Source organism: Staurois parvus, unplaced genomic scaffold, assembly GCF_062004578.1.
Source record: "Staurois parvus isolate SC_StPar_1 unplaced genomic scaffold, SC_StPar_1.0 ptg001919l, whole genome shotgun sequence".
Classification (NCBI taxonomy): domain Eukaryota; kingdom Metazoa; phylum Chordata; class Amphibia; order Anura; family Ranidae; genus Staurois; species Staurois parvus.
In genome coordinates this window covers 424956-451478 of record NW_028319715.1, presented here as the reverse complement: position 1 = coordinate 451478, position 26523 = coordinate 424956, and the positions used below count along the sequence as shown (strand labels likewise).

The following is a 26523-nucleotide window of genomic DNA, read 5'->3' as shown; positions in this document are numbered from 1 at the left end:
TGAACAAACAGCATCACGAAGGCCAAGGAACACACCAGACAGGTCAGGGATAAAGTTGTGGAGAAGTTATTAAAAAAATTCCCAAACTTTGAGCATCTCACCGAGCACTGTTCAATCCATCATCTGAAAATGGAAGGAGTACGGCACAACTGCCAACCTACCAAGACATGGCCGTCCACCTAAACTGACCGGCAGGGCAAGGAGAGCGTTCATCAGAGAAGCAGCCAAGAGGCCCATGGGAACTCCGGAGGAGCTGCAGAGATCACAGCTCAGGGGGGAGAATCTGTCCTCAGGACAACTATTAGTCGTGCACTCCACAAATCTGGACTTTATGGAAGAAAGCCATCGTTGAAAGAAAGCCCCTTTACTCTGATACCCCTAACTAGAATCTAGTGGAACCGATTGCCTTCAGAAGTCCCCTATTAGTACATAGAGTCCCCCTGTGTGTCATGTGATCTCAGTATAAATAAAGCTGTTCTGTGAAGCCCTCAGAGGTTTGTTGGAGAACATTAGTGAAGGAACAGCATCATGAAGGCCAAGGAACACACCAGACAGGTCAGGGATAAAGTTGTGGAGAAGTTTAAAGCAGGGTTAGGTTTTCCTTCCACTTCACAATGATGTGCCACTCTGTGTCGGTCTATCACATAAAATCCCAATAAAATGGATTGACGTTTTTGGTTGTAACATGACAAAATGTGAAAATGTCAAGGAAGAGGAAGACTTCTTCAAGGCGCCGTATCTCTGGTTTCCTTCAATTCAACTTTAAACCTTAGAATCAGATCAGATCGGCTCATTCTGATTGGCTGATGGGGTCGCTGTAGCTTTGAAACACTTTTTTTGCCTCATTGGGAGAGCGGGGGATGGTTGGTGTCGCTGATAAAGACACCGATGTGTGTTTTCCTTCACAGTTTGGTGGAACTCTTCTTACCCAAAATGACCTTCAACACCAAGATCTACGTGGATCGCGCACTGCAACTCATGGGCTTCGGGAATATGTTCGATGGCGAGAGCGCCGACTTCTCCGGGATCTCAAAGAAAGAGAAGTTCAGCGTTTCCTCAGTGAGTATCTTCCTTTTATATTTAATAGGTGGATGAAGTAAGGTAATCCTATAACAGGCGCCATCCCTATAGAGCGGGGGGGGGGGGGGGGGACTCCAGACTTGTCATTCAAAGGGCCAGTTTACTGGACTTCAGGCTTCAGGGGGGCCGGATTGTGGTTAGTGGGAGGAATAGTGCCCCATCATTGGTGTCAGAGGTAGGAATAGTGCCCCATCATTGGTGTTAGTGGCAGGAATAGTGCCCCATCATTGGTGTCAGTGGGAGGAATAGTGCCCCATCATTGGTATCAGTGGGAGGAATAGTGCCCCATCATTGGTGTCAGTGGCAGGAATAGTGCCCCATCATTGGTGTCAGTGGGAGGAATAGTGTCTCATCATTGGTGTCAGTGGGAGGAATAGTGCCCCATCATTGCTATCAGTGGGAGGAATAACGCCCCATCATTGGTGTCAGAGGGAAAAATAGTGCCCCATCATTGGTGTCAGAGGGATGAATAGTGCCCCATCATTGGTGTCAGAGGGAGGAATAGTGCCCCATCATTGGTGTCAGATAGAGGAATAGTGCCCCATCATTGGTGTCAGAGGGAGGAATAGTGCCCCATCATTGGTGCCAGTGGCAGGAATAGTGCCCCATCATTGGTGTCAGTGGGAGGAATAGTGCCCCATCATTGGTGTCAGTGGGAGGAATAGTGCCCCATCATTGGTGTCAGTGGGAGGAATAGTGATACCATCATTGGTATCAGTGGGAGGAATAACGCCCCATTGTTGGTGTCAGAGGGAGGAATAGTGCCCCATCATTGGTGTTAGTGGGAGGAATAGTGCCCCATCATTGGTGTCGGAAAGAGGAATAGTGCCCCATCATTGGTATCAGTGGCAGGAATAGTGCCCCGTCATTGGTGTCAGTGAGAGGAATAGAGTCCCATCTTTGGTATCAGTGGGGGGAATAGTGCCCCATCATTGGTGTCAGTGAGAGGAATAGAGTCCCATCTTTGGTATCAGTGGGGGGAATAGTGCCCCATCATTGGTGTCAGTGGGAGGAATAGTGCCCCATCATTGGTGTCAGTGGGAGCAATAGTGCCCCATCATTGGTATCAGTGGGAGGAATAGTGCCCCATCATTGGTGTCAATGGGAGGAATAGTGCCTCTTCATTGGTGTTAGTGGGAGGAAAAATGCCCCATCATTGGTGTCAGTGGGGGGAATAGTGCCCCATCATTGGTATCAGTGGGAGAAATATTGCACCATTATTGGTGTCAGAGGGAGGAATAATACCCCATCATTAGTGTCAGTGGGAGGAATAGTGCCCCATCATTGGTATCAGTGGGAGGAATAGTGCCCCATCATTGGTGTCAGTTGGAAGAATAGTGTCCCATCATTGGTGTCAGTGGGAGGAATAGTGCCCCATCATTGGTGTCAGTGGGAGGAATAACGCCCCATTGTTGGTATCAGAGGGAGGAATAGTGCCCCATCATTGGTGTCAGAGGGAGGAATAGTGCCCCATCATTGGTGTCAGAGGGAGGAATAGTGCCCCATCATTGGTGTCAGAGGGAGGAATAGTGCCCCATCATTGGTGTCAGAGGGAGGAATAGTGCCCCATCATTGGTGTCAGAGGGAGGAATAGTGATACCATCATTGGTATCAGTGGGAGGAATAACGCCCCATTGTTGGTGTCAGAGGGAGGAATAGTGCCCCATCATTGGTGTCAGTGGGAGGAATAGTGCCCCATCATTGGTGTTAGTGGGAGGAATAGTGCCCCATCATTGGTGTCAGTGGGAGGAATAGTGCCCCGTCATTGGTGTCAGTGAGAGAAATAGTGCCCCGTCATTGGTGTCAGAGGGAGGAATAGTGCCCCATCATTGGTATCAGTGGCAGGAATAGTGCCCCGTCATTGGTGTCAGTGAGAGGAATAGTGTCCCATCTTTGGTATCAGTGGGGGGAATAGTGCCCCATCATTGGTGTCAGTGGGAGGAATAGTGCCCCATCATTGGTGTCAGTGGGAGGAATAGTGCCCCATCATTGGTATCAGTGGAGGAATAGTGCCCCATCATTGGTGTCAGTGGGAGCAATAGTGCCCCATCATTGGTATCAGTGGGAGGAATAGTGCCCCATCATTGGTGTCAATGGGAGGAATAGTGCCTCTTCATTGGTGTTAGTGGGAGGAAAAATGCCCCATCATTGGTGTCAGTGGGGGGAATAGTGCCCCATCATTGGTATCAGTGGGAGAAATAGTGCACCATTATTGGTGTCAGAGGGAGGAATAGTGCCCCATTTTTTATGTCAGTGGGAGGAATAGTGCCCCATCATTGGTATCAGTGGGAGGAATAGTGCCCCATCATTGGTGTCAGTTGGAAGAATAGTGTCCCATCATTGGTGTCAGTGGGAGGAATAGTGCCCCATCATTGGTGTCAGTGGCAGGAATAGTGCCCCATCATTGGTGTCAGTGGGAGGAATAACGCCCCATTGTTGGTATCAGAGGGAGGAATAGTGCCCCATCATTGGTGTCAGAGGGAGGAATAGTGCCCCATCATTGGTGTCAGAGGGAGGAATAATGCCCCATCATTGGTGTCAGAGGGAGGAATAGTGCCCTATCATTGGTGTCAGAGGGAGGAATAGTGCCCCATCATTGGTGCCAGTGGCAGGAATAGTGCCCCATCATTGGTATCAGTGGGAGGAATAACGCCCTATTGTTGGTGTCAGAGGGAGGAATAGTGCCCCATCATTGGTGTTAGTGGGAGGAATAGTGCCCCATTATTGGTGTCAGTGGGAGGAATAGTGCCCCATCATTGGTGTTAGTGGGAGGAATAGTGCCCCATCATTGGTGTCAGTGGGAGGAATAGTGCCCCGTCATTGGTGTCAGTGAGAGAAATAGTGCCCCGTCATTGGTGTCAGAGGGAGGAATAGTGCCCCATCATTGGTGTCAGTGGGATGAATAGTGCCCCATCATTGGTGTCAGTGGGAGGAATAGTGCCCCATCATTGGTATCAGTGGCAGGAATAGTGCCCCGTTATTGGTGTCAGTGAGAGGAATAGTGTCCCATCTTTGGTATCAGTGGGAGGAATAGTGCCCCATATATTGGTGTCAGTGGGAGGAATAGTGCCCCATCATTGGTGTCAGTGGGAGGAATAGTGCCCCATCATTGGTATCAGTGGGAGGAATAGTGCCCCATCATTGGTGTCAGTGGGAGGAATAGTGCCCCATCATTGGTATCAGTGGGAGGAATAGTGCCCCATCATTGGTGTCAATGGGAGGAATAGTGCCCCATCATTGGTGTCAATGGGAGGAATAGTGCCTCTTCATTGGTGTTAGTGGGAGGAATAGTGCACCATTATTGGTAGAGATGAGCGAATTATTCAAAAATTCGGTTCGGCTGATTCGCCGAATTCGCAGAATAAATTCGCTTCGAGTCGAATATATTCGCTGCGAATTTAACTTATAAAAAGGGTGTTTCTAGGCTTCAGAGAGCCTTTATATTAGTGCAGAACACTGTACCTTTAATTTAAATGCCCTTGGAGTCTGCTGGGGAAGAGAAATAATACTGTCAGTCAGTATGACATGCAGATGAGTGCCGTCGATCTTAGAATCACCGCACACTTCACTCATTTGGGCAGTCACGGGGCCAAAACCAGAGTGTGGAGCCACAGTGTGGCGGTGGAGGCAGCAGCAATGGGAGGCCATACAGCACCCTATGACAAAATGGAACCCACCAGCAGTGTGAGGAGACCTGAAAGTGGCACATGGCAGAGTGTGGTGATGGAGACAGCAGCAATGGGAGGTCGTACAGGGACCCATGAGACACTCTGGACCTGACAGCAGCATGAGGAGGCGGTACAGGGGCCCATGGCAGATTACGGGCCTGGCAGCAGCATGAGGAGGCGGTACAGGGGCCCATGGCAGAGTGGCGGAGTGTAAGCAGCTAAAATTGAAGGCCATACAGAGGCCTATGTTAAAAAGTCCCCCCAGCAGCAGCGTGGGGAGACGACTATCAAGAGTCCAATGGCAGAGTGGCGGAGCAGAAGCAGCTTCAATTGAAGGCCATACACAGGCCTAGGTTTAAAAGTCCCTCACAGTTAATTCCAATAACGAACTCTACTCCTCCGTGCAATCTACTTACGAAACCCTGGGCAGGTCTGGGTCCAATTTGTGGTAGAGACTGGTTTTGTTCAGCCATGCTTGAGCGAGTAATAACAGGTCTGTGCTGCCCTTTGGTGTCTGGCTTAATGCGCACAACACTGAACGTCCCAGCGTTTGTCAACGATTTGCCGTTAAGTGATGCAAACCCGCTGAACCACGTTCATGAGGAGCCGGTACAGGGGGCCATGAATCAGTATGGACCTGGCAGCAGTGTGAGGAGACCCGAAAGTGGCACATGGCGCAGGGTGGCGGTGGAGGCAGCAATATTCAGAAAACATACACAGGACTAGTTTAAAAAGCGGAAGCCGTCAGCAGCGTGAGCAGACGACAGAGACACATGGCGCAGGGTGGCGGTGGAGGCAGCAGCAATGGAAGGCCATACAGCACCCTATCACAAAATGGAACCCACCAACCGTGTAAGGAGACCTGAAAGTGGCACATGGCGCAGGGTGGCGGTGGAGGCAGCAGTATTCGGAAGCCATACACAGGCCTCGGTTTAAAACTGGAACCCAGCAGCGTGAGCAGACGACAAAGACGCACATGGCAGAGGATGGATCTGGCAGCAGTATGAGAAGGCGGTACAGGGGCCCGTGGCACAGTGTGGTGATGGGGGCTACAGCAACTGGATGCCAGAAAGTGGCCGATAGGGCTATATACTGCATGGAATTATAAAGTTGTAAAGACAGCGGCCTATAAGGCTATACACAGCATGAATATCATGACTTATTCTGAGAGTGGTTTGGAAGGCTATATACAAAAAGTAATTCATGAGCTGTCCGGACAGCGGACAATAAGTACATATATACAAATCAATTCATCAGCTGTCCAGCCAGCGGCCTCAAAGGCGACACATATAGAAAGCAATTCATGAGCTGTTCAGACAGCGGCCTCTAAGGCGACAGATATACAAAGCAATTCCCGAGGTGTTCAGGGAGCGGCCTGAACGGCTAGGTTATTACTAAATATATCTTTCTGGCCAAACATCGGCCTATAAATAGATGTCTACACAGTGACAAAAAAGTAGGTCGCCTTACAGCGGCGTATCCTACAAATTGACATTATAAGAAATAGACTCCCTGCCTCCATCTCCACAGCATACTGCCACGGTGCGTCTGGGTCCTCTGTCTCCTCCTCCTCCTCCTCTCCCAGATGCTCCTGCTCCTCCACTCCTGTCCGCTGAGTGGAAAAACCACCCATTTCACTCAATAATTCCTGAGCACAAATGTCCTCCTCTACCTCCTCCTCTTCTTCCTGTCCTGCCCCCACAGGGGTCATGTGGCGTTGAGATCTGTGCGCCACGTCTACCGCACCCTGACCAGCCATTGTTAACAGCATTTGTTCCAGGACGTGCAACAGAGGAATGACGTCGTTCATCCCATAGTCCTGCCGACTCACGAATAGCGTGGCCTCCTCAAAGGGCCTGAGCAAGCGGCAGGTGTCACGCATCAGCTGCCAATGGCTGACATCGAAGTTACACAGGGGAGTACCTTTATCCGCTTGTAACATCAGGAAATCGGTGATGGCCTTTCGCTGCTTGTAAAGGCGGTCTAACATGTGTAGGGTTGAATTCCACCTTGTTGCAACGTCGCAGATCAGGCGATGCTGTGGAATTCCGTTCTGCCGCTGCAGCTCAATGAGGGTGTTCTTTGCGGTGTAGGAATGGCTGAAATGCATGCAAAGTTTACGTGACATTTTAAGGATGTCTTGCAGTGGGATGGTGGATTTTAGGAACCGCTTGACAACCAGATTGAACACGTGAGCCATGCATGGCGCATGGCACAACCTTCCTTGACGCAGAGCAGACACCATGTTCTTTCCGTTGTCGGTCAACATGGTTCCGATTTTCAGTTTGCGCGGAGACAGCCATCTGTCGATTTCTCTGTTCATTACACTCTGAAGTTCCTCCCCTGTGTGACTACGTTCGCCAAGGCATACCAGGTGCAGCACAGCGTGACACCGTTGCGCCCTGCACATGTGATATGCTGGTCGGGTAATGGGACTTGGCACGGGGGTGGCGGCTGAGGACACGGCGGAAGAAGAGGTGGTAGAGGCGGACATCTTTTGTGGACAAGGACGTGCAAACGTGGAGGCAAAAGAGGCGTGACCTGTCCAAGTTGCTGGTGCGGCTGTGCCGGCACCACGTTCACCCAGTGGGCCGTAAATGACATGTACTGTCCCTGACCGTAGTTACAGCTCCACACGTCGGCGCGGCCGTGCACTTTGGCAGAGACCGACATGCTCAAAGACTGGCCCACCATCTCTTCTACATGTGAATGCAGGGCTGGCACTGCCTTTTTGGCGAAGAAATGCCGGCTTGGCACTCTCCACCGCGGCGCGGCACAAGCCATCATTTCTCGGAAAGGTGCTGAGTCCACCAGTTGGAAAGGGAGGGACTGCAGCACCAGCAACTTGGACAGGAGGACGTTCAGCTTTTGCACCGTCGGGTGCGTGCTCGCAAACTGTTGTCTCTTGGAAACGGATTCCAAGAAAGACTGCTGACGGAATCCGTGAAGAGGAGTAGCAGGAGAAGCAGCATCTGAACGAGCGGAAGATGCCAACGAGCGACAACTCCCCTCAGCAGAGGTGTTGGAGCCTTGACTGGCTGATAGAGGGCGATTGACGTCGGGTGACGGAGCAAGTAACGGAGCGGGTGATGGAGCGGGGGCTGGGGCAGGCAGAACTGCCGTATCTTTATCACGGTTTTCCCAGGCCACCGAATGGTGACGCTGCATATGCTGACGCAACGCTGTAGTCCCAACATGGGCCCCCTGGCCACGCTTGCATTTCTGGCCACATAGTCGACATACGGCTACGTTTACTTCCTCGGGCGGCTTGACGAAAAATTGCCACACCACCGAGTAGGAAACTTTGCCCCCGCTACTCCTCACTGGCTGACTGCTACTTCCTCCGTGCACACCGGCACCACTACTGGCCGTGGTGGTAGGCTGCAGTGGAGCTGGTGCTCTACTCCGTGGCCGTTTGCCTCCACTGACACTGCTGTGACCCTGCTGCCTCCTGGGCAACCCACCGACTGTTTTGCTCGCTGCCAAGCTGGCACCCTCTTCTCCTGATGATGCGGAAGAAATTGCCTGATGACGACGAGGCTGCCAAGTGCGATCAACCTCCTCATCATCAATTAGGGTCTCCGCCTCACTACTAGCCCCCTCGGCTGCGTCTGGGTCAGGAGACAGACCTGTCTCTAGACCGGCTACCGAGCCACTCTCCTCGCCACTACTTCTTTGCCTGGCTGCTGAAGAGGCGGATGTCTCCCCCCGTTCCTGACCGCCCTCTGTTAGCTCTTCCTCACTGTACAGTGGGGCTGAGCCCACAGCATGCGATACTTCGCTTGGTGAGGGAACAGCAAAGGACAGGGGCAGGTAGAGGACACGTGATTTCAGTGGGCTTGCTCCCGGGCCATGCCAACTAACGGTTGTGTCTGACGTACCCACCGACCGTTGGCTGTAGGTGTCAGAGGTGACCTGGGAAGAGGAAGACGACCGAGCCAACCAATCGATGACGGCAGGGTTGTCGGTGGAGACACGACCGCTGGATGACACCGGGAGCACTGGCCTCTGGCTGCGACTAGTGCTGCCTCGACCCCTTCCTCTGCTGCCACGTCTGCTCGCTCCTAAAACATTGCCTCCTCTGCCACTCCTCTGCATGTTGTCTGACATACTCTTTAATTCAATAAGCACCCCAAAAATAAAACCGGATTTAACTCTTTGAACGTACAATAGTGGTTGTGAAGCAGAAAGTCAGTTTATTTTGCACATTCAGCAAACTGCAGCACCAACTGTGCATGACAGCCACCAAAAAAAAAAGGGTATATGTCACTTTAAATTTTCGATTCTTTGATGGCCCTAAGTAACGATTCTGTGTCCCTGAGTAACGATTCTGTGTCCCTGAGTAACAATTCTGTGTCCCTGAGTAACGATTATGTGTCCCTGAGTAACGATTCTGTGTCCCTGAGTAACAATTCTGTGTCCCTGAGTAACAATTCTGTGTCCCTGAGTAACGATTATGTGTCCCTGAGTAACGATTATGTGTCCCTGAGTAACGATTCTGTGGCCCTGAGTAACGATTCTGTGGCCTTAAAGTCTCTGTGGCCCTAACTCTGTCCCTTAATACACACAGGTCTGTCTCTCTTGAATGACTGGAGGCTAATGGAGAATTCTAAGATGGCCGCGATTTATAGCTCCACCATTACACAGTGCTGGCTGGCTGGCTGCTGATTGGCTAATGCGATCACATGTCATCAATGCATTATGGGTCAGCGCGCCTTGTCTGCGCGCCTTCCCAGAGATCCCCGCCCCATCTTCTCTGCCCATTTTCTCCGTCGCCACACATGTCGCCGCCATTTTTGGGAAAATTCGATTCGTGCATCCGAAGTTTGCTAATCTTCGGATTCGTCGCGAATAGAATTTTTCCAAATCTTCGGAACGAATTCCACTTCGTCATGTTCGATTCGCTCATCTCTAATTATTGGTGTCAGAGGGAGGAATAATACCCCATCATTAGTGTCAGTGGGGGGAATAGTGCCCCATCATTGGTGTCAGTGGGAGGAATAGTGCCCCATCATTGGTGTCAGTGGGAGGAATAGTGCCCCATCATTGGTGTCAGTGGGAGGAATAGTGCCCATCATTGGTGTCAGTGGGAGGAATAGTGCCCCATCATTGGTGTCAGTGGGAGGAATAGTGCCCATCATTGGTGTCAGTGAGGGGAATAGTGTCCCATTGTTGGTGTCAGTTGCAGGAATAATACCCCATCATTAGTGTCTGTGGGGGGAATAGTGCCCCATCATTGGTGTCAGTGGGAGGAATAGTGTCCCATCATCGGTGTCAGTAAGGGGAATAGTGCCCCATTGTTGGTGTCAGTGGGAGGAATAATGCACCATCATTGGTGTCAGTGGGAGGAATAGTGCCCCATCACTGGTGTCAGTGGGAGGAATAGTGTCCCATCATTGGTGTCAGTGGGGGGAGTAGTGCCCCATCATTGGTGTCAGTGGGAGGAATAGTGCCTCATCATTGGTATCAGTGGGGGGAATAGTGCCCCATTGTTGGTGTCAGTGGGAGGAATAGTGCACCATCATTGGTGTCAGTGGGAGGAATAGTGCCCCATCATTGGTGTCAGTGGGGGGAATAGTGCCCCATTGTTGGTGTCAGTGGGAAGAATAGTGCCCCATCATTGGTGTCAGTGGGGGGAATAGTGCCCCATTGTTGGTGTCAGTGGGAGGAATAGTGCCTCATCATTGGTGTCAGTAGGATGAATAGTGCCCCATCATTGGTGTCAGTGGGATGAATAGTGCCCCATCATTGGAGTCAGTTGGATGAATAGTGCCCCATCATTGGTGTCAGTTAGATGAATAGTGCCCCTATAGGAGAGATGGGAATACAGGTAAGGGGACTCTAAGTGTTCCATAATAGGAAACATAACCAATGTATAAAAAAGTACAAATGTTTATTTCAGACAATAATAACAATTGCAATACAAAAGTTGCGTCCAAACAGTAACACCGCGTGCGCCCATATCGGTGATGTCACTGGTATATAAAAGCTGCAAGTCCTTGTGTACGGCCCATAGATGATAGAGCACTCGGGCAGCTGGTCCTCTCTGCTCACCTCCACACCTCAAACACCCCTCTCTGCTCACCTCCACACCCCAAACACCCCTCTCTGCTCACCTCCACACCCCAAACACCCCTCTCTGCTCACCTCCACACCCCAAACACCCCTCTCTGCACACCTCCACACCTCAAACACCCCTCTGCTCACTTCCACACCCCAAACACCCCTCTCTGCTCACCTCCACACCCCAAACACCCCTCTCTGCTCACCTCCACACCTCAAACACTCCTCTCTGCTCACCTCCACACCCCAAACACCCCTCTCTGCTAACCTCCACACCCCAAACACCCCTCTCTGCTCACCTCCACACCCCTCTCTGCTCACTTCCACACCCCAAACACCCCTCTCTGCTCACCTCCACACCCCAAACACCCCTCTCTGCTCACCTCCACACTCAAACACCCCTCTCTGCTCACCTCCACACCCCAAACACCCCTCTCTGCTCACCTCCACACCTCAAACACCCCTCTCTGCTCACCTCCACACCCCAAACACCCTTCTCTGCTCACCTCCACACCTCAAACACCCCTCTCTGCTCACCTCCACACCCCAAACACCCCTCTCTGCTCACCTCCACACCCCAAACACCCCTCTATGCTCACCTCCACACCCCAAACACCCCTCTCTGCTCACCTCCACACCTCAAACACCCCTCTGCTCACCTCCACACCCCAAACACCCCTCTCTGCTCACCTCCACACCCCAAACACCCCTCTCTGCTCACCTCCACACCTCAAACACTCCTCTCTGCTCACCTCCACACCCCAAACACCCCTCTCTGCTCACCTCCACACCCCTCTCTGCTCACTTCCACACCCCAAACACCTCTCTCTGCTCACCTCCACACCCCAAACACCCCTCTCTGCTCACCTCCACACCCCAAACACCCCTCTCTGCTCACCTCCACACCCCAAACACAACTCTCTGCTCACCTCCACACCTCAAACACCCCTCTCTGCTCACATCCACACCTCAAACACCCCTCTCTGTTCACCTCCACACCTCAAACACCCCTCTCTGCTCACCTCCACACCTCAAATGCCCCTTTCTGCCTACCTCCACACCCCAAACACCCCTCTCTGCTCACCTTTACACCTCAAACACCCCTCTCTGCTCACCTCCACACCTCAAACACCCCTCTCTGCTCACCTCCACACCTCAAACATCCCTCTCTGCTCACCTCCACACCCCTCTCATCTCACCTCCACACCTCAAACACCCCTCTCTGCTCACCTCCACTTCCCAAACACCCCTCTCTGCTCACCTCGACACCCCAAACCCCCCTCTCTGCTCACCTCCACACCTCAAACACCCCTCTCTGCTCACCTCCACATCCCAAACACCCCTCTCTGCTCACCTCGACACCCCAAACCCCCCTCTCTGCTCACCTCCACATCCCAAACGCCCCTCTCTGCTCACCTCGACACCCCAAACCCCCCTCTCTGCTCACCTCCACACCTCAAACGCCCCTCTCTGCTCACCTCCACACCTCAAATGCCCCTCTCTGCTCACCTCTACTCCCCAAACGCCCCTCTCTGCTCACCTCCACACCCCAAACGCCCCTCTCTGCTCACCTCCACACCCCAAACACCACTCTCTGCTCACCTCCAGACCCCAAACGCCCCTCTCTGCTCACCTCCACACCCCAAACACCCCTCTCTGCTCACCTCCACACCCCAAACACCCCTCTCTGCTCACCTCCACACCCCAAACACCCCTCTCTGCTCACCTCCACACCTCAAACACCCCTCTCTTCTCACCTCCACACCCCAAACACCCTTCTCTGCTCACCTCCACACCTCAAACACCCCTCTCTGCTCACCTCCACACCTCAAACACCCCTCTCTGCTCACCTCCACACCCCAAACACCCCTCTCTGCTCACCTCCACACCTCAAACACCCCTCTGCTCACCTCCACACCCCTAACACCCCTCTCTGCTCACCTCCACACCCCAAACACCCATCTCTGCTCACCTCCACACCTCAAACACCCCTCTCTGCTCACCTCCACACCCCAAACACCCCTCTCTGCTCACCTCCACACCCCATACACCCCTCTCTGCTCACCTCCACACCTCTCTCTGCTCACTTCCACACCCCAAACACCTCTCTCTGCTCACCTCCACACCCCAAACACCCCTCTTTGCTCACCTCCACACCCCAAACACCCCTCTCTGCTCACCTCCACACCCCTCTCGCTCACCTCCACACCCCAAACACCCCTCTCTGCTCTCCTCCACACCTCAAACACACCTCTCTGCTCACTTCCACACCTCAAACACCCCTCTCTGCTCACCTCCACTCCCCAAACACCTTTCTCTGCTCACCTCCACACCTCAAACACCCCTCTCTGCTCACCTCCACACCTCAAACACCCCTCTCTGCTCACCTCCACACCCCAAACACCTTTCTCTGCTCACCTCCACACCTCAAACACCCCTCTCTGCTCACCTCCACACCTCAAACGCCCCTCTCTGCCTACCTCCACACCCCAAACGCCCCTCTCTGCTCACCTCCACACCTCAAACACCCCTCTCTGCTCACCTCCACACCTTAAACACCCCTCTCTGCTCACCTCCACACCTCAAACACCCCTCTCTGCTCACCTCCACACCCCAAACGCCCCTCTCTGCTCACCTCCACACCTTAAACACCCCTCTCTGCTCACCTCCACACCCCAAACGCCCCTCTCTGCTCACCTCCACACCCCAAACGCCCCTCTCTGCTCACCTCCACACCTTAAACACCCCTCTCTGCTCACCTCCACACCTCAAACACCCCTCTCTGCTCACCTCCACACCTTAAACACCCCTCTCTGCTCACCTCCACACCCCAAACATCCCTCTCTGCTCACCTCCACACCCCTCTCATCTCACCTCCACATCCCAAACACCCCTCTCTGCTCACCTCCACACCTCAAACACCCCTCTCTGCACACCTCCACATCTCAAACACCCCTCTCTGCACACCTCCACATCCCAAACACCACTCTCTGCTCACCTCGACACCCCAAACCCCCCTCTCTGCTCACCTCCACATCCCAAACACCCCTCTCTGCTCACCTCGACACCACCCTATAGGGTCCCCCATTACCGGCTGGTATCTCTCACTCATTAACACAAATCCCTCTGCTAGCACTACACCCCCCTCCCCAAATTTCCACTCCTAGCACAAATCCCTTCAATCACCCCTTCTAGTACAAATCCTCCCAAACCCCCTCCCTCAGCACCAATTCCACCCAATCCTTCCCAAATACCATCTGCAACCCACTACACACACCCCAAACAAAATCCCCCCTCTAGCACAAATCCCTTCAACCATCCCTGCTGGCACACATCCCCCCCCAAATCCCTCTTCCTAACAGACATCCATTCTCCTAGTACCAATTCCTCCTCCAATTCCCCCCTTCTACTACAAATCCCCCCCAAATCCCCTCTGCTAGCACTAAACCCACCCCAAAAATGTTTCCCCCCTAACACAAATCCCCCAATCCCTCTACCTAACAGAAATTCACTCTCTCAGCAGAAATCTCCTCCCCCCAAATCCCCTCTGCTAGCAATAACCCCCCCAAAAAAATAAATTCTCCTCGCACAAATTCCTTCAATCACCCCTACTAGCACACATCCCCCCCCCCAATCTCTCTTCCTAACAAAGTCCACTCTCCTAGTATGTTTCATTTATCTTAGTCCCAAATCTTTTTTTTTAGGTTTGTTTTTTTAATTTTTCATTCTTTTAACTTTTATAAGTTCATTCCTTGACTTTTTTGTGTTGACAGGTTTTCCACCAATCTTATATCAGCTTCAAGGAGGGAGGAACAGCGGACAGCGCTGCGACTTCTGCCACATTAGACTTAGCCGCCCTTCAGGTCCCCCAGTTCAATGTTAACCGCCCGTTCATCATGATGTTGTACCACAAAGTCACCAAAACCATCCTCGGGATTGGCCGATTCTTGGACCCCAGGTGGTCAGGGAAGTAATCGGATGAAGCAGATATAAAGTGCTGAACAAAATGAAACCATCCTGCTGAGAATAAAGGGGATGTGCTGAACTATTTCTGTGTTGTTGTTTTCCCCCGGATTGCCTTTGTGTTAATGAGTGAGAGATACCAGCCGGTAATGGGGGACCCTATAGGGTGATGTGGGGGAGTCACAAACTGAGCTCTGATAGACATGTGCATTGGGAACCTTGTCATTGGTGTCAGTGGGAGGAATAGTGCCCCGTCATTGGTGTCAGTGGGAGGAATAGTGCCCCATCATTGGTATCAGTGGGAGGATTAGTGCCCCATTGTTTATGTCAGTGGGTGGAATAGAGCCCCATCATTGGTGTCAGTGGGAGGAATAGTGCCCCATCATTGGTGTCAGTGGGAGGAATAGTGCTCCATCATTGGTGTCAGTGGGAGGAATAGTGCCCCATCATTGGTATCAGTGGGAGGAATAGTGCCCCATCATTGGTATCAGTGGGAGGAATAGTGCCCCATCGTTGATGTCAGTGGGAGGAATAGTGCCCCATCATTGGTGTCAGTGGGAGGAATAGTGCCCCATCATTGGTGTCAGTGGGGGGAATAGTGCCCCATCATTGGTGTCAGTGGGAGGAATAGTGCCCCATCATTGGTGTCAGTGGGAGGAATAGTGCCCCATCATTGGTGTCAGTGGGAGGAATAGTGCCCCATCGTTGGTATCAGTGGGAGGAATAGTGCCCCATCATTGGTGTCAGTGGGAGGAATAGTGCCCCATCATTGGTGTCAGTGGGAGGAATAGTGCCCCATCATTGGTGTCAGTGGGAGGAATAGTTCCCCATCGTTGGTATCAGTGGGAGGAATAGTGCCCCATCATTGGTGTCAGTGGGAGGAATAGTGCCCCATCGTTGATGTCAGTGGGAGGAATAGTGCCCCATCATTGGTGTCAGTGGGAGGAATAGTGCCCCATCATTGGTGTCAGTGGGAGGAATAGTGCCCCATCATTGGTGTCAGTGGGAGGAATAGTGCCCCATCATTGGTGTCAGTGGGAGGAATAGTGCCCCATCGTTGGTGTCAGTGGGAGGAATAGTGCCCCATCATTGGTGTCAGTGGGAGGAATAGTGCCCCATCATTGGTGTCAGTGGGAGGAATAGTGCCTCTTCATTAGTGTCAGTGGAAGGAATAGTGCCCCATTGTTGGTATCAGTGAAAGGAATAGTGCCCCATTGTAATGGAAGCAGACCCCGATTGCACTAGGGTATTTCCGTTAGACTCCCACTTCCCTGTCCGAACACATTTCCACGGACACCACCGCTGACCCAACAGGATGAGACAGCACCAGACTTGTATTAAAACAGGAAATAGACTGCTTTATTTTAACATAGATACAAGATCTATACACAGGGCGGGGAAATACACACCCAGACAGGAAACACATCAGCAGGCAGTCCCATCGGGGGAAGGGCTGCTGGAAACACCCCCCACCAAGCCAGTACAAACACATATATCCCATAATAGAGTGAAATGAACGAGCGCAAATAAAGATGTATGCTTGAAAAAAGTATGTAAGATGATATAAAGCCGCTAGCATGAAAGGTATACCTCAGCACCTCTGTAGTAAATAAAAATCAAAACAATGCAGCGCTGAAATTAAAATTGTGAAAATACCCATATTCAGTGCATATTCATCACACTTGTCAGTTCATGGCATAAATATATATGAAGTCCTGTAATCAAAAAGGCACTAAATTGTGGAATTCACAAAGTTGTGGCAGACTCCTGGCTGTTCCGTGAGGCAATAGTACAATAATGCACTTACCAGAAGTACATACAAACTGAGCGTTGTATGTAAATATCCCACATGGACATCAGGATCTGGTCATCACAATGGCGTCATCTAGGGCTGCAGCAGACTCCCAGGGATGGTGTCACTCACTCATGGGGGTCATCACAGGCTCACCAGAAGGGTCCAACGCCGTCCAGATTCCTTAGACTCCTCCACCTTGGGTGGCTCAAAATAAAACGAGCCAGGGAGGCAAAATAATGCTAATAGTGTGATACTGTTTATTGAAGATCCAAAGTATAATTGCAAACTGCAAAACACTCACATGTGATACAGCAGAGAAGGCGATACAGACATAGCCTCACAAATCAATGATCCAGATGGGGTATAGCGTCAAATAGAGGGATTCCCCTGACATGTTTCGTGCGAACCTTTGATAACGTGCGGTGGAAATACCGGACCGGCCGCTCCAAAATCGCCTTATAAGACGCACTGACATTTCCCCCCCAGTTTTGGGGAAAGAAAAGTGCGTCTTATGCGGCGAAAAATACGGTAATACATAAGGGGGATATGATCACCATGTATAATACATAAGGGGGGATATGATCTCCATGTATAATACATAAGGGGGATATGATCTCCATGTATAATACATAAGGGGGGATATGATCTCCATGTATAATACATAAGGGGGGATATGATCTCCATGCATAATACATAAGGGGGGGTATGATCTCCATGTATAATACATAAGGGGGGATATGATCTCCATGCATAATACATAAGGGGGGGGTATGATCTCCATGTATAATAAATAAGGGGGGATATGATCTCCATGCATAATACATAAGGGGGGATATGATCTCCATGCATAATACATAAGGGGGGGTATGATCTCCATGTATAATAAATAAGGGGGGATATGATCTCCATGTATAATACATAAGGGGGGATATGATCTCCATGTATAATACATAAGGGGGGGATATGATCTCCATGTATAATACATAAGGGGGGATATGATCTCCATGTATAATACATAAGGGGGGGATATGATCTCCATGTATAATACATAAGGGGGATATGATCACCATGTATAATACATAAGGGGGGATATGATCTCCATGTATAATACATAAGGGGGGATATGATCTCCATGTATAATACATAAGGGGGGATATGATCTCCATGTATAATACATAAGGGGGGATATGATCTCCATGTATAATACATAAGGGGGGATATGATCTCCATGTATAATACATAAGGGGGGATATGATCTCCATGTATAATACATAAGAGGGGATATGATCTCCATGTATAATACATAAGAGGGGATATGATCTCCATTTATAATACATAAGGGGGGATATGATCACCGTGTATAATACATAAGGGGGATATGATCTCCATGTATAATACATAAGGGGGGATATGATCACCGTGTATAATACATAAGGGGGGATATAATCTCCATGCATAATACATAAGGGGGGGATATGATCTCCCTGTGTAATACATAAGGGGGGATATGATCTCCGTGTATAATACATAAGGGGGGATATGATCTCCATGTACAATATATAAGGGGGGGATATGATCTCCATGTATAATACATAAGGGGGGATATGATCTCCATGTATAATACATAAGGGGGGATATGATCTCCATGTATAATACATAAGGGGGGGATATGATCTCCATGTATAATACATAAGGGGGGATATGATCTCCATGTATAATACATAAGGGGGGGGATATGATCTCCATGTATAATACATAAGGGGGGGGATATGATCTCCATGTATAATACTTAGGGGGGTATATAATCTCAATGTATAATACATAAGGGGGGATATGATCTCCATGTATAATACATAAGGGGGGGATATGATCTCCATGTATAATACTTAGGGGGGGATATAATCTCCATGTATAATACATAAGGGGGGATATGATCTCCATGTATAATACATAAGAGGGATATGATCTTCAAGTATGATACATAAGGGGGGATATAATCTCCATGTGTAATACATAAGGGGGGATATGATCTCCATGTATAATACATAAGGGGGGATATGATCTCCATGTATAATACATAAGGGGGGATATGATCTCCATGTATAATACATAAGGGGGATATGATCTCCATGTATAATACATAAGGGGGGATATGATCTCCATGTATAATACATAAGGGGGATATGATCTCCATGTATAATACATAAGGGGGGATATGATCTCCATGTATAATACATAAGGGGGATATGATCTCCATGTATAATACATAAGGGGGGATATAATCTCCATGTATAATACATAAGGGGGGATATAATCTCCATGTGTAATACATAAGGGGGGATATAATCTCCATGTATAATACAAAATGGGGACCTTAGCTGGTGAGCCTATTCACTGGAGTTGACTGAGGGAAATGGCGGCCAAACCAGAAAGAATGACCATGGACCAGATAGGACCAGACCCCTGAAAGAGATATTTTCTTATGTTTCTGCTGTTCATCGAGGTCTCAGATATCCTAGCTGGGGGGCCTATTCACCAGTGTTGACTGAGGGACTTTATTTGGGGGATCTGGCCTGGAGGGTTCACAGAAGAAGTGTCTGTAAAATATTGGAAGGAGACATCCAATTATCCAAGGACCTTAGTGGGTACAGACCGCTGTCCCTGTGACTGTGTGCTGCTGCTATCCCTCTTGTGCTAGAGTCAGTTACTTAAAGGGGACATTATGTACTTTGTGTCTTAGTGTAGCTCAACCCAATATTTGCTGCTGCAAGGACTCTGCTCAGATTCTAAGGAGGAAGATTAGTGTCCTCAAGTTGCTTCCTAGAGCTGCTGGAGTATCCCACAGTTACCCTGAACCCATCCAATTTCACGTCCTGCAATAAAGCATCAGAAAAGCATATCCCCAGACTGATCATTGAGCCAAAAGAGTGGTTGTGACCGTGTGCTGGTTGTGCTGCATACAGGAAAATTAGTAGAAGTTTGGCAGGTTTGGAGAGGAGTTTGGTAACAGGTAGTTATCACTGGTAAGGAGGAACTGCATAGGTAGTTATTAATGCTGGAGAGCAAATTCACATGTTGCCACAAGTGGTGAAGAGGGGTTTCACAGATGGTCGTTTTTGGTGGAGCTGTGTTTCACAGATGGTCATCAATAATGGGGAAGGAATTCACAGCTGGTGGCCATTGTTGGAGAGGGGATTCAAAGTGGTCATCATCTGTGGAGAGGGGTTTCAATGTGGTCATCGTTGGTAGAAAGAGGATTCACAGATGGTCATTAATGATGGTGAGGGAATTCACAGGTGGTCATCAGTGATGTGAAGGGGATTCAAGGGATTCACAGTTGCTGATCAGTGGTGGAGAGGGGATTTAGAAATGGTCATAAATTATGGGGGGGAGGATTCCATGGTGATTATTACTTGTGGAAAGGAGATTCACGGATGATCATCAATGATGGGGAGGGGATTCCATTGTGGTCATTACTGGTGGAGAGGAAATTCACAAATGGTCATCAATGATGGGGATGGGATTCCTTGGTGGTCATCACTGGTGTAGAGGGGATTCACACGTGGTCACTACTGGTGGAAAGGGAATTCACAGGTGGTCATCACTGGTGGAGAACGTATTCAAAGATGGTCATCAATGATGGGCAGGAGATTCATAGGTGGTCATCACTAGTGTAGAGGGGATTCAAAGATGGTCATTAGTGGTGGAGAGGGGGATTCACAGATGGTCATCACTGGTGTAGAGGGCATTCACAGGTGGTCACCACTGGTGGAAAGTGGTTTTAAAGATGGTCATTGGGGAGGGGATTCAAGGTGACCATCATTGGTGGAGAGGGGATTCAAGGTGGTCATCAATGGTCGGGAGGGGATTCAAAGTGGTCATCATTTGTGGAGAGGGGTTTCAATGTGGTCATTATTGGTAGAGAGAGGATTCACAGATGGACATTAATGATGGTAAGGGAATTCACAGGTGGTCATCAGTGATGGGAGGGAGATTCTCAGATGGTCATCAGAATTGGGAAGGGGATTCAGGGGATTCACATGTGGCCATCAATAGTGGGGAGGGGATTCCATGGTGGTAATCACTGGTTGAAAGGAGATTCACGGATGATCATCAATGATGGGGAGGGGATTCCATTGTGGTCATTACTGGTGTAGAGGAGATTCACAGACGACAATCACTGGTGAAGAGGGGATTCACAGGTGGTCACCACAGGCACAATAGGAATTCACAGGTGGTCATCATTGGTGTAGAGCGGATTCAAAGATGCTCATCAATGATGGGCAGGGGATTCACAGATGGCCATCACTGATGGAGAGTGGATTCACAGATGGTCATCACTGGTGGAGAGGGAATTCACAAGTGGTCATTAATGATGGGAATGAGATTCTTGGATGGTCATCAATGATGGGAATGGGATTGGGGGGTTTCCCAGGTGGGGATCACTGGTGGAGGGGCATTCACAGATGGTCACAAATGATGGGGAGGGGATTCCATTGTGGACATTACTGGTGGAGAGGAGATTCAAAGATGGTCATCAATGATGGAGAGGAAATTCACAGGTGGTCATCATTGGTGGAGAGGAGTTTCAAAGGTGGTCATCAATAATAGGCAGGGGATTCACAGGTGGTCATTACTGGTGTAGAGGGGATTCACAGGTGGTTATGACTTGTGTAGAGGGGATTCACAGATGGCAATCACTGGTGTAGAGGGGATTCACAAACTGCCATCAATGATGCAGAGTGAATTCACAGGTGATAATCATTGATGGAGAGGGGATTCAAGGTGGTCATCAATAGTGGGGAGAGGATTCACAGATGGTCATCACTGGTGTAGAGGGGATTCACAGATGGTTATCACTGGTGGAGAGGGCATTCACAAATGGCCATCACTGGTGTAGAGGGGATTCACAGGTGATCATCATTGATGATTAGGGGATTCAAGGTGGTTATCAATAGTGTGGAGGGGATTCCATGGTTGTCATCACTGGTTAAAGGAGATTCACAGATGGTCATCGATGATGGGGAGGAGATCCAATTGTGATCATTACTGGTGGAGAGGAAATTCACAGATGGTTATCGATGATGGGGATGGGATTCCTTGGTGGTCGTCACTGGTGTAGAGGGGATTCACAGGTGGTCACCACTGGTGGAAAGGGAATTCACAGGTGGTCATCGTTGGTGGAGAGCGGATTCAAAGATGGTCATCAATGATGGCCAGGAGATTCATAGGTGGTCATCACTAGTGTAGAAAGGATTTACAGATGGTTATCATTGGTGGAGATGGGATTCACAGATGGTCATCACTGGTGGAGAGGGAATTCACAGGTGGTAATTAATAATGGGAAGGAGATTTCCCAGATGGTCATCAATGATGGGAAGGGGATTCGGGGTTCCCCAGGTGGTGATCACTGGTGAAGAGGGATTCACAGATGGGGATAAATGATGGGGAGGGGATTCCATTGTGGTCATCACTGGTGAAAAGGATAATCACAGATGGTCATCAATGATGGGGAGGGGCTTCCATTGTGGTCATTACTGGTGATGAGGAGATTCAAAGATGGCCATCAATGATGGAGAGGGAATTCACAGGTGGTCATCATTGGTGGAGAGGAGTTTAAAAGGTGGTCATCAATGACAGGCAGGGGATTCACAGGTGGTCATCACTGGTGTAGAGGGGATTCACAGATGGTCATCACTGGTGGAGAGGGGAGTCACAGATGGCCATCACTGGTGTAGAGGGGATTAAAAAACGGTCATCAATGATGGAGAGTGGATTCACAGGTGGTCGTCATTGGTGGAGAGGGAATTCACAGATGGTCATCATTGGTGGAGGGGGATTCACAGAGGGTCAGTGGGGATGGGATTCAAGGTGATCATCATTGGAAGAGAGGCGATTCACAGGTGGTCATCAATGATGAGGAGGAGATTTCCTGATGGAGAGGGGATTCACAGATGGTCATCACTGATGTAGAGGGAATTCACAGATGGTCATCACTGGTGTAGAAGGGATTCACAGGTGGTCAACACTGTTGGAAAGGGAATTCAGAGTTGGTCATCATTGGTGGAGAGCCAATTTAAAGATGGTTATCAATGATAGGCAGGGGATTCACAGGTGGTCATCACTGGTGGAGAGTGGATTCACAGGTTGTCATTACTAATGTAGAGGGAATTCACAGATGGTCATCACTGCTGTAGAGGGGATTCACAGATGGTCATCAGTGGTGTAATGTGGATTCATAGATTGTCATCGCTGATGTAGAGGGGATTCACAAATGGTCATGAGTAAAGGAGAGGAAATTCACAGGTGGTCATCATTGGTGGAAAGGGGATTCACAGATGGTCATCACTGGTGGAGAGTGTATTCACAGATGGTCATCATTGGTGGAGAGGGGATTCACAAATGGTTAGTGGGGATGGGATTCAAGGTGATCATCATTGGAAGAGAGGGGATTCACAAGTGTAGAGGAGATTCACAGATGGTTATGACTTGTGTAGAGGGGATTCACAGATGGCAATCACTGGTGTAGAGGGGATTCACAAACTGCCATCAATGATGCAGAGTGAATTCACAGGTGATAATCATTGGTGGAGAGGGGATTCAAGGTGGTCATCAATAGTGGGGAGAGGATTCACAGATAGTCATCCCTGGTGTAGAGGGGATTCACAGATGGCCTTCACTGGTGTAGAGGGGATTAACAAACTGCCATCAATGATGGAGAGTGGATTCACAGGTGTTCGTCATTGGTGGAGAGGGGATTCACAGATGGTCATCACTGGTGGAGAGGAGATTCACAGATGGTCAGTGGGATTGGGATTCAAGTTGGTCATCATTGGAAGAGAGGGGATTCACAGGTGGTCATCAATGATGGGGTGGTTATTCCCTGATGGAGAGTGGATTCACAGATGGTCATTACTGATGTAGAGGAAATTCACAGATGGTCATCACTGGTGTAGAAGGGATTCACAGGTGGTCAACACTGTTGGAAAATGAATTCACAGTTGGTCATCATTGGTGGAGAGCCGATTTAAAGATTGTCATCAATGACGGGCAAAGGATTCACAGGTGGTCATCACTGGTGGATAGTGGATTCACAGGTGGTCATTACTTATGTAGAGGGAATTCACAGATGGTCATTACTGCTGTAGAGGGGATTTACAGATGGTCATCACTGGTGTAGTGGGGATTCATAGATGGTCATCGCTAGTGTACAGGGGATTCACAAATGGTCATCAGTAAAGGAGAGGAAATTCACAGGTGGTCATCATTGGTGGAGAGGGGATTCACAGATGGTCATCATTGGTGGAGAGGGGATTCACAAATGGTCAGTGGGGATGGGATTCAAGGTGATCATCATTGGATGATAGGGGATTCACAGGTGGTCGTCAATAATGGGGAGGGGAATCACAGGTGGTCATCACTGATGGTGAGTGGATTCACAAATGGTCATCACTGGTGTAGAGGAAATTCACAGATGATCATCACTGCTGTAGAGGGGATTCACAGATGGTCATCACTGATGTAGAGAGGATTCACAGGTGGTCATAATTGGTGTAGAAGGGATTCACAGGTGGTCACCACTGGTGGAAAAAGAATTCACAGGTGGTTATCACTGGTGGAGAGGGTATTCAAAGATGGTCATCAACGATGGGCAGGGGATTCATAGGTGGTCATGACTAGTGTAGAGGGGAATCACAGGTGGTCAGCACTAATGGAGAGTGGATTCACAGATGGTCAACAATGATGGAGAGGAAATTCACAGGTGGTAATCATTGGTGGAGAAGGGATTCACAGATGGTCATCACTGGTGGAGAGGGGATTCACAGATTGTCATCAATTATAGAGAAGGAATTCATGTATGGTCATTATTGGTGGGGAGGGGTTTTAAAGGTGGTCTTCATTGTTGAGTAGGGGAGTCACAGGTGTTCTTCATTGACGAGGAGGGAACTAACAGGTGGTCATTATTAGTGAGAGGGTATGTGGTCAAATGTTGTGTGAAAAGGAGTCCCAGGTGTTCTTTATCCAAGTGAGAAGATTGTGAATACTAATCAGTTCATGAGGGATAATAATATATAAATAGATATAATAATAAAACTTCTATTTGGGAAGGAAAAAACCCCTGAATCTGTCATGACAGGTTTCCTTTACAGTGGACTGACACCCTCACAGTTAAATGCAGAGAACCCCCCACCCCCACCCCCACCCCCAACACACACTGTTTTTCACAATATTTAACACCATCCAGAGTTTCGGTCACTTTTTTGGGTCAGGTCATTAAGACCTCGTAGTGTGTCTGATTAGCAAACTTTTTCATGGTCAATTTAAATGCCAAATTCATATATGATAGATAGGTAGATGATAGATAGATAGATAGATAGATAGATAGATAGATAGATAGATAATAGATAGATAGATAGATAGATAATAGATAGATAGATAATAGATATAGATAATAGATAGATAGATAGATAGATAGATAGATAGATAATAGATAGATAGATAGATAGATAATAGATAGATAATAGATAGATAGATAGATAGATAGATAATAGATAGATAGATAGATAATAGATAATAGATAGATAATAGATAGATAGATAGATAGATAGATAATAGATAGATAGATATAATTTCCAATGACATGAATGCACATGGTGTCCATGTACTGGATGGAGACCCTGAGCAGAAGGAAATTTTACTTTTATTTAAAAAAAAGCTGCTCCAGAGCCTGCAAAAGGACCTTGTGATTCGTTGCATCAAGGGGAGGGACCATGACTGGTTGGCTACTCTCCTTGATCCACTTTACAGGAGTAAAGTCACAGAACTTATCCTGCTCTGGCAAAGGGAACAAAGGAGGAAACATCTAGAGGATGTATTGTAGAGGAACCTGTGTAACGCCTTTCCAGAGGCTGGCAGGTTAATGTCTCATGGACAAGATGTTACTGAGCCTCCTGGAGGTGAAAGGAAGAGCAATGAGAAAGGAGACAACCTGAGGGATGTCTTTAAAACATTTTTCAGTCCTCAGCTCCCAGCAGGGCCCGATTAAGAGTATTATGGGCCTGGGGAATCCATAATGGCATGTTCCCATGCTAGGGAGGACTCCGACCAGGATCCTAACTGACTAAAGTGTTTTGAGAGCTCATAAGGGGGGATATGATCTCCATGTATAATACATAAGGGGGGATATGATCTCCATGTATAATACATAAGGGGGGATATGATCTCTATGTATAATACATAAGGGGGGATATGATCACCATGTATAATACATAAGGGGGATATGATCTCCATGTATAATACATAAGGGGGGATATGATCTCCATGTATAATACATAAGGGGGGATATGATCTCCATGTATAATACATAAGGGGAGGTATGATCTCCATGTATAATACATAAGGGGGGATATGATCACCATGTATAATACATAAGTGGGGATATGATCTCCATGTATAATACATAAGGGGGGATATGATCTCCATGTATAATACATAAGGGGGGATATGATCTCCATGTATAATACATAAGGGGGGGTATGATCTCCATGCATAATACATAAGGGGGATATGATCTCCATGTATAACACATAAGGGGGGATATGATCTCCATGTATAATACATAACGGGGGAAATGATCACCTAGTATAATACATAAGGGGGGGATATGATCTCCATGTATAATCCATAATGGGGGATATGATCTCCATGTATAATACATAAGGGGGGATATAATCTCCATGTTTAATCCATAGGGGGGATATGATCTCCATGGATAATACTTAAGGGGGGATATTAACTCCATGTATAATACATAAGGGGGATATGATCTCCATGTATAATACATAAGGGGGGATATGATCTCCATGTATAATACATAAAGGGGGATATGATCTCCATGTATAATACATAAGGGGGGATATGATCTCCATGTATAATACATAAGGGGGGATATGA

At 48.8% G+C, this 26523-nt stretch overlaps 1 protein-coding gene across 1 annotated transcript in view; it reads left to right on the top strand.

Annotated features, from left to right (window-relative positions):
- The window catches only part of LOC149433275 (serine protease inhibitor A6-like), a 34795-nt gene extending 19936 nt beyond the window's left edge, over positions 1 to 14859 (top strand). Inside the window, exons 3-4 of the mRNA XM_089664484.1 lie at positions 909 to 1059; positions 14585 to 14859. Of these exons, the coding sequence (XP_089520610.1) occupies positions 909 to 1059; positions 14585 to 14785 (352 nt within the window). The 3' untranslated portion in view covers positions 14786 to 14859. The remainder of the gene's footprint in view (positions 1 to 908; positions 1060 to 14584) is intronic.
- The last annotated feature ends 11664 nt before the right edge of the window (positions 14860 to 26523 follow it).